Source organism: Otolemur garnettii, unplaced genomic scaffold (assembly GCF_000181295.1).
Source record: "Otolemur garnettii isolate 467f Iridium unplaced genomic scaffold, OtoGar3 scaffold00211, whole genome shotgun sequence".
Classification (NCBI taxonomy): Eukaryota; Metazoa; Chordata; class Mammalia; order Primates; family Galagidae; genus Otolemur; species Otolemur garnettii.
In genome coordinates this window covers 1060402-1069326 of record NW_003852606.1, presented here as the reverse complement: position 1 = coordinate 1069326, position 8925 = coordinate 1060402, and the positions used below count along the sequence as shown (strand labels likewise).

At 51.4% G+C, this 8925-nt stretch overlaps 2 protein-coding genes across 4 annotated transcripts in view; both read left to right on the top strand.

Annotated features, from left to right (window-relative positions):
* The window catches only part of BCL2L12 (BCL2 like 12), an 8289-nt gene extending 7355 nt beyond the window's left edge, over nt 1–934 (top strand). Inside the window, 1 exon segment of the mRNA XM_012812545.2 lies at nt 722–934. Within this exon segment, the coding sequence (XP_012667999.2) occupies nt 722–772 (51 nt within the window). The 3' untranslated portion in view covers nt 773–934.
* Nucleotides 935–3690: 2756 nt separating this feature from the next.
* The window catches only part of PRMT1 (protein arginine methyltransferase 1), an 11429-nt gene continuing 6194 nt past the window's right edge, over nt 3691–8925 (top strand). Inside the window, exons 1-5 of one of the 3 annotated variants that reach the window (XM_003801478.1) lie at nt 3727–3898; nt 6066–6119; nt 6677–6778; nt 7480–7635; nt 7776–7839. In XM_003801478.1, the coding sequence (XP_003801526.1) occupies nt 3863–3898; nt 6066–6119; nt 6677–6778; nt 7480–7635; nt 7776–7839 (412 nt within the window). In that variant the 5' untranslated portion in view covers nt 3727–3862. Of the gene's footprint in view, nt 3899–6065; nt 6120–6289; nt 6458–6676; nt 6779–7479; nt 7636–7775; nt 7840–8925 lie in introns of those variants that run through there. The other 2 variants (XM_003801477.3, XM_012812544.2) reach the window with 2 other exon arrangements.

The window sequence follows — 8925 nt, the reverse complement described above, 5'->3', positions numbered from 1 at the left end:
CATGGCGTCATAGCTCACAGCAACCTCAGACTCTTGGGCTTAAGTGATTCTCTTGCCTCAGCCTCCCAAGTAGCTGGGAATACAGGCGCCCACCACAACACCCAGCTATCTTTTTTTGTTGTTGTTGCAGTTGTCATTGTTGTTTTAGCTGGCCTGGGCCAGGTTTGAACCTGCCAGCCTCGGTGTATGAGGCCAGTGCCCTACCCACTGAGCTATGGGCGCTGCCCTGAGACTCTGTCTTTAAGAAAAAAAAAAAAATGGATACAAAGCCATGGCTCTTAATCATTAAAATCACAAGACTTGGGGGCGGCACCTGTGGCTCAAAGGGTTACGTCACCGGCCCCATATGCTGGAGGCGGCAGGTTTAAACCCAGCCCCAGCCAAAAAAAAACCTGCAAAAAAAAAATAATAATAATAAAATCACAAGACTCCATGCTCTCTTTCTGAGTCTTTGTCCCCCTATTCTTAACTCTGTCCATCCTCTTCTAGTGCTGTGAACCCCTACCCCTAGGCTCTGTCTTTCTCCCTTCTCTAGGACTCTTTCATCCTCTAGTCCCTGTCCCCCTCCATCTAGGTTTGTCCCCTTATTTAGGTTTCGGTACCCATCCCCTCTCTCGTTTCTTGCCATCCTTTGTCTCTGATGTGACTGGACTGATGTGGAACACTGTTAATTGGAAGACACCTTTCCTGCTCACTGAGCTCTGCCATTTTCCCCCTCCAGGAGGGCATCTTGGCTGTTTCACCTGTGGACTTGAACTTACCCTTAGACTGAGATCTTCCTCAGAAGCTGCTACAAGATTGGACCTCAGGTCCATGCCCTCTTCATGTGCTTTTCAAAGTCTTCCTGTTCCACTCAGGGATGTGGGGTTTTTGCCCTACCTGTTTTTGCCAAAAAGTTGTTTCAACCTTTTCATATTAAAAGCTTTTGAAAGTATTTGTTTGTTCTTTCACTCAAGAACTTAAATTCTAAGTAGAAGAGGTTTGGTTCAGAGATATATGTGGTTTATAAATTGAAGAAAGAGGCTCGGCGCCTGTGGCTCAAGTGGCTAAGGCGCCAGCCACATACACCTAAGGTGGCAGGTTCGAATAGCCGGGCGTTGTGGCGGGCGCCTGTGGTCCCAGCTACTTGGGAGGCGAAGGCAGGAGACTTGCTTGAGCCCAGGAGTTGGAGGTTGCTGTGAGCTTTGATGCCACTGGCACTCTACCCAGGGGGACAGCTTGAGGCTCTGTCTCCTAAATAAATAAATAAATAAATAAATAAATAAATTGAAGAAAGAATTCGTTCACTCATTCTAGAGATATTTATTTGGTTGGAGTACCTATAAGAACTTGCCTCCTGGATATGCAAGATATTTGAATACATCTTTACATGCCATCCCAGCAAATTACTTTTTTTCTTTTCTTACACGATTTGGTTATTTCCGCTAATCCTGCATTGGTTATGGAGTCTTTCGGTCTCGTTCCAGAACAAAGTTACAGTCTTCCTTCACTGGCATCTAGGACACCACTCCCTTCTTGGTGTCTCCTCACTGCCCCTTCCAAGCGTTTTTGCTAGTTTCTTTTCATCTACCTGTAGATGAGTACTCTGTCACCGTTATTTATTTATTTTTTTGAGACATAGTCTCACTATGTTGCCCTCAGTAGAGTGGTGTGGCATCACAGCTTATAGCAACCTCAACCTCTTGGGCTTAAACAATTCTCTTACCTCAGCCTCCCAAGTAGCTGGGGGTATCTTTTTATTTATTTATTTTATTTTAAAATAATTATTTATTGGGTGGCACCTGTGGCTCAGTGGATAGGGTGCCAGCCCCATAGACGGAGGGTGGTGGGTTCAAACCCCGCCCCAGCCAAACTGCAACAAAAAAATAGCCAGAAGTGGCTGGCGCCTGTAGTCCCAGCTACTCAGGAGGCTGAGGCAAGAGAATCACCTAAGCCCAGGAGTTGGAGGTTGCTGTGAGCTGTGTGACATCACAGCACTCAACAGAGGGCAATAAAGTTAGACTCTGTCTCCAAAAATAAATAAATAAATATTTTATTTATTTATTTATTAGAGTTAGAGTTAGAGTCTAACTTTTAGACTCTAGACTCTATTTATTAGAGTTAAAGTCTAACTTTTTTTCTTTTCTTACACGATTTGGTTATTTCCGCTAATCAAAAATAAATAAATAAAGTAATTATTTATTTATTTTTTGAGACAGAGTCTTACTTTGTTGCCCTTGGTAGAGTGCTGAGGTTGCTCACAGCAACCTCCAACTCTTGGGCTCAAGCGATTCTCTTGCCTCAGCCTCCGGAGTAGCTAGGACTACAGGCCTGGCCATAACACCTGGCTATTTTTAAGGGTCTTGCCTTTGCTCAGACTGGTCTCTAACCCGTCAGCTCAGGCAATCCACCCACCTTGGACTCCCAGAGTGCTGGGATTACAGGCATGAGTCACCTCGCCTGTCTCTGTAACCTTTTTAGAGCCTTATCTCCCTTTGTAGTGCATAATGCTAGGGTAAGGCTGTGAACCCGGGAGGTGCCAGGTCATCTGGGAAGACTGAAGTCTTAATGAATGAGAAGAGTCTAGGCTGCTGGGTGGGAGGGAGAGGAGGGGTGGGACAGGAGACTGACAGGCTGTGGGAGGAGAAGCCCAATGGTTGGGCCTGATATCTGGGTGGGACTGTACCAACTTGGAAACCCGGGAAGAAAACAGGGTGTCGGGGAAGACTCATAGCCAGAGCTGATGGGCTGTGATGGACCTGAGGGATAGAGTGGAGGGGCAGGCAGAAAACTAATAAAGAAGTTATACTGGACATCTTAAAAGTGTTAAGAGTTTGCCCTCTGAAGCCCTGGGACAAGAGAGTGCGCTCATTCAGGGACAGCAGAGAGGTTTGAACAGAGGACACTGGTTTGAAATAAGTAAGTAGTGGCAGGGTCCACGAAGTCAACCCTTTGCATTCATCTTCATTCAACTAGGAACCCTTTCTATAGATCAAAGAAGGCTTCTTGGAAGAGGTGGCCTCTAAACTGCACCCTGACTGACACGTAGAATTACGCCAGACAAAGAGAGGTGGGCGTTCACGGCAGGGGTAGAGACTTGGCAAAAGTGGTCTGAGAGGGGCTGATGGATTTTAAAAACTTGTAACAGCTGTGTAGTGAGGCCTGGGGATTAAACGCATTGACGTCTGATTCCTATTCTTGACTTGTTTCCGGACCCCAAATGAGCCCTCCCTCTCTCGGAGTCTCTCAACGCTGGTAAATGGGCACAAGGTCCCTTGTTCTTCCAAGGGGAGTCCGGGAGAATACACCGAATGGACGTGGAGCGCTTGTTCCTTTGAGCCAATTGCTGGTGCCTAAAGCCCTGAGTTCCTCCCTATCCGTGGGCCAATTGCAGTGTTCTCTTTGAGGACAGTAACTTGGCGAGGGACGGTCAAAGGCCTGAAGGCTAAACCAATAGAAGCGATTCAAAGGCGGGTCGCTTTGGTGACGGACAGCTCTGTTGCAAGACATCCGCTAAGCGCAGGGCCCGCCGGGAAGCTTTGAGGCGGTGCTGGGGAAAGTGGGCAGGTACTCCTGGTTAACTTTACCCAATCACCAGTCGCACTTTTTGCAATAGACGGGCAGTTGTCCCCATCCCGGTCGACTTGAGGGGGCGGGACCCTGAGCGCTAGCCTGGGCAAACCCCTGACCTCTGATGGGCGTCCCCTTCAACCAATTGGTAGGGAGTACTTTCAGACTGCCGCCGGTATTGCCAATGAGATCGTCTGGCGGGGTCGCGGTAGGCGGGCCGTGGACCCTCTGGTATAAAGCGGTCCCGGGGAGGGGGGAGTGAAGAGAAAGGGGGGGGTCTCGACGGCCGGAGGAGGAATAGGTACGGGTGAAGATGGCGGCAGCCGAGCCCGCGAACTGCATCATGGAGGTGAGTGCCTGGAGCGCCGACGGGGGCAGGGGGCGGCTTGGGAGCCGGTGTTTTATGCCTCCGCCGTGGGGAAAGGACTCTTAAGTCGGTAAGTTGGGGTCGAAGGCCCCAAGCCTCACCGAGGGGCGCCGCACTCACCGGACGCAGGGAAATCGTTTGAGGTGGAGGTTCCCTAGCTTTCGGGGGCCTTCGGCATCCGACCTAGCCGAGGAGTTTTCATTCCCCCTCCCACGTGGAAGAGGGCTGGGGGCGCTTCCGGCCGGGCCCCCACGTGGCCAAGGCTCGGTGGGTGGGGAGGGGGTGTGCCGAGCCGGGTGGCCCGGCGGCCTCCACGTGCGGGACAAAGGCCCCGCCCCCGCCTGGGGGTATGGACGCCTGGGGTGGGAAGAGGGGGTCCTACTCTCTTTCTGAAGCCTCCAGCCCTGCTCCCCGGGGACTGGGACACACACCGGGTGGCATTTCCTTTGGGCCCTCCACGACGTGAAGAGGAGTGACTTGGGAGGGGCAGTGCTTCTCAATCCTTTACATTCCCCTTCCAAGGTCCCGAGGGATCTGCTGGGACATCGGTCTAGGTTTTGTACACTCTGGGTTTGAAACTGGAAGAGGATGAAGAATTGGTCTCCTGCCCCACTTTCCTGTCCTTGAATTCTCCTCACCTCCGCCGGGGGCTTTAAGAGTTGGGGGAGATGGGGTATGCCCCTGTGACCTCCCTTTGGGTGTCGGTGGGTCATCTAGATGGAGGAGATCCTTCCCAGTTAGGCGCCTTGCACCCCCTTGTGGCCATTTTTGTATGTGTGGGAGGGACGTCTTTTTCATGGGGCGTGTCCCAAAGCCCACCTTCCCGTAGGATTCCTCCAGGCCGGTGGAGGAGGGGGCATGTCTGCAGGGAAGGAGTTGTGATGCGATGTGCATAGGCTGTGGCCTTTACTGTCTATCTAGACGTTTGTGAGGAGGAGAGATGAAGTTCTGTGTGGGGATCTTGAGCCTATGAGTCTGAAGTGGATTCCAGTGAGGTTTGGTTCTAGTGGGGAGAGGTTTTAGTCTTGTGTTTCATTCCCTCTTTGGCTGGTTTGTCTGGTGGTAGTATCTATCTTTGGTACTGAGAAATGGGTCCGAGTGGGAAATCCCCTCTCTAGCCTCCCTTATAGGCGTCTCATTGGCATAGGAGAATTGGGGGAGCCCAGTGAGTCATGGCCGGAGACTTGGCCCTTCTTGGAGCCTCGAAAAGTGGTCGCATCTGGAAGAGATGTAATTGGATGGGGCCTCTGCCCTTCCATACCTTACCTTGTAGTATTGTCTGGAAGGGATCAGTTCCCAAGATACATGCACTCCTTTGGCTTTCTCCTACACCAGGGGCTCTATGGGTGGAGAAACACCTTCCCCAGAGGTTGCCTCAGGCTTACCTCCACACGTGGAGGTTTTCAGGACCTGGGATGGGTGGATGAATTGGGGCTTTGGGCTCTAGCTTGCTGGGCCACATCCTGGCACCTTCTCATTATTAAGAGGTCCAGAAACTAGCTGGCCATCCTCCCTGGAACACTACCTTCCTAGGTAGAGGGGTAACAAGTGAGGAGGTTGGTTCCATCTGGTTTTGTTTGGGATGCCTAAGCCCAAGACAGAAGCCAGGGGCTGAGGCACTAGGTCTGGTGTGGGTGCCTATGGGTCACTCTCTTTTCTGAAATCTTCCCATATGAGAGACTAAGTTGCAGAACTGACAGATGTCCTGCTGGCATATCCTGCCAGCCCCTTCCCTCCAGTTATTCATGGCACCCCAGCATGGGTGTGTTTGTTAGGAAGTGTCACCTAATCTGGGGGGATTAGGTGATGAGGAGGAGGGACAGCTGTGCCTGAGTGCCCAGTGGGTGTCAGCCAGTTCCTCTGGCTTGGATGGGGGAGGTGTGTGTGGTCAGCTGCCTGGCCAGAGTAGGGCAGCATGGGGGCGGGCCACCATCTCTCCAGCCACAGCTGGGATAGGAGGCCCCCTTTTCTCCCTGACTTCTCCCTTCCCTTTTAAAGCAGCCCTGCCTCATTACCTGCCTGCCTTCTTTGCTCCCATTCCCCACCAAGGAAAAGGAAAACTGCTGGAAACCCACTGCCCCAAAAGACCAGGCCCCGCCGCCCAGCCACTCCCAGTAGCTAATCCTTTCTCCCTGTTACTCTCTCCTAGAATTTTGTAGCCACCTTGGCTAATGGGATGAGCCTCCAGCCGCCTCTTGAAGAAGTAAATATCCTTTTGTGAGACCCCCTCCCCACCCCCACCTCCATCCACATAAATATATCTTGCCACACATCTGGTCCTTTCTAGAAGTCTAACCATGTCCTTCTTGCTTCAAACCAGTTTACCTCATGCCCCAAAACACTTAATGCAAAACCCTCCAGGTTCACAGCCCCCATATGCCACCCCCCTCCCAGCATCCTGGCTACTTCCTTAACTCCATCTCCAGTCCCCCTTTGCCCTTCCCTGTGTCTGCCCCAGTTCTGCTTCCCCTCCCCTCCCCAGCTGTGGGCTGAGCTAGAGACGGGGGCAGAGAGACTGGAGAGATGGTAGGCGTGGCTGAGGTATCGGGGTGCTCCCCTGGATGGTGCTCTGGGGGGGGGGTCCTGGAAGTGGAAAATGGGATTGTTAGATTTGGATTCCTGGGGATAGGCAAGATGGCAGGCGGGGGCTGTAGTGTTGATTTGGGGGGGTTTATACTACTGTTCAGGGATAAAGCAGGGGCCTGAAGAAGTTGTGGGGAGGCCCCAAATTTAACCCATGCTCCCATCGGCCCCTCCCAGGTTTCCTGTGGCCAGGCGGAAAGCAGCGAGAAGCCCAATGCTGAGGACATGACGTCCAAAGATTACTACTTCGACTCTTACGCCCACTTTGGCATCCATGAGGTGAGTGTGGATGGTTCCCGAGGCAGGTGAATTTTGAGGGAGTTAAATGTTGGGGGGCGGTGGAGATTAATTACATCTCTATGCTTGCGCACTGCTTCCCCAACAGTGGGCTGCCCCTCTGCTGCGCAGGCCCAGGGTCACCTCACCCAGCCGTTGCCTTGGAGACCGAGGTTAGCCTGCTGCTTTGCAGAGCCCATCTCCAAAGCCTGAAGTGGCTGGTTGGGATTACGCATGCGTTTCGGAGACCTCAGCCCGAGGTCAGACGGGGCCTGCTGGTCTCTGCCGCCCTCTAGTGACCACTACTGGGACTGTGTCCCAGGTGCTCGTGCCCTGACAGCTTCTGAACCTGGACCCTTTTGCCTGAAGAGACTTAGGTCCCAGAATGCAGTTGGGGTGGCAATCTAAGGAACTTCTTTTTCCCTGAGGCCATTTTCATAAAATTGTGGTAAAACGTAATACTGTAAGATTACCATTCCTTAAGGGTACAGTTCAGCAGCATGAAGTTACTGAGGACTTTTAAAAGCCAAGTATTGCAGGGTTTAGGTGGCAGTTTGGCTCAGATGGGAATTTAGTCCATCTAGTCTGAGGTGCACAGAAGTAAAGTGGATGGGCTGAGCTCTGGCCCTCCAAACTGTCAGTGCCTTGGGGACCTGCTTTCCAGCAGGGAACATGGGCCCTCTCACAGGCGCCTCTTTCTCCAGGAGATGCTGAAGGATGAGGTGCGCACCCTCACCTACCGTAACTCCATGTTTCACAACCGGCACCTCTTCAAGGACAAGGTGGTGCTGGACGTAGGCTCGGGCACAGGGATCCTCTGCATGTTTGCTGCCAAGGCTGGGGCCCGTAAGGTTATCGGGGTGAGTCTTCTGGGTGGCCAGGTGGGCCTGAGCTTGGAGGGTGGAGAGTGGGCCCATTGGCTCAGGGACTGGATGGAGGAGGATGGGGGCTGAGGATGGGACTGGGGGGGTCTCACCCTCCCTTCTTCCTGGGCCTTCAGATCGAGTGTTCCAGTATCTCTGATTATGCGGTGAAGATCGTCAAAGCCAACAAGTTAGACCACGGTGAGCCCAGAAAGAGAATGGGTTTGTGGGAATGGAGTGGGCAATTTCAAGCTTCCCCAGGGTCTGTGGCAAGGTAGTTAGAGGGCTACTGATGGGCCACAGATCCAGTGGTGCCTTTGCTGTAGTCTTCTGGGCTGCCAGCAGCCTGAGAATCTAAGTATCAAGGTCGCAAGCTTGGCTCGTTGCCTGTAGCTCAAGTGGCTAGGGCACCAGCCACATACACCAGAGCTGGTAGATTCGAATCCAGCCCAGGCCTGCCAAACAACAATGACAACTATAACCTTTTAAAAAATAGCCGGGCATCGTGGTGGGCACCTGTAGTCCCAGCTGCTTGGGAGGCTGAGGCAAGAGGATCTCTCAAACCCAAGAGTTTGAGATTGCTGTGAACTATGATGCCACAGCACTCTACCCAAGGCAACAGCTTGAGGCTCTGTCTCAAAAAAAAGTCACAAGCTTAAGGCTTCAGTCTTAAAATTAGGGCAAAACGTGCTCTCTTGTTTCTTGAATGAATAGCAGAATCAGGTAGTTGACTGCTGAGGGCCCACAGTGACAAGTCTTCCTCTGCCTCTCAGCTGCTCTCCTCTAAGTTTAACCAGCACCACCTTCCAGAGAAGTCTGCCCCCACAAGCCCATGGATGTGTAAATATTTTCACATTCATGTGTCTAATTTTTATGCCAATTGCATTTCATACGGAAATTTTATCCTTTACTTTTTTCACCTGCTTATTGTGTACTTAAACATATTTCAGGATGTTGAAGCATTGTACTCTTTTTCTGTGACTGCTGCTATATGTACATGCCGCAGCTTTCTGAGCCAGTATTTTGTTAATGGACATTTAAGCTGCGCTGAGATTTTCTTCCCTTTTCCCCCAACCCTGTACATGATGTTATTTCATATACAATCTAGAATATCTGTAAGGTCAATTTATAATAGTACATCAATTTCTTTGTTCAGAAATTTGAGTTATTAAGTTTGATAGATATCGTCAAATTGCCCTTGAGTTTGTTCCCACTGCCAAAGTTGAGGTGGGTGGGGAACTTGGGAAGATGGTAGCTTTTCCAAATATGTAGCCTTGGCTCGGCGCC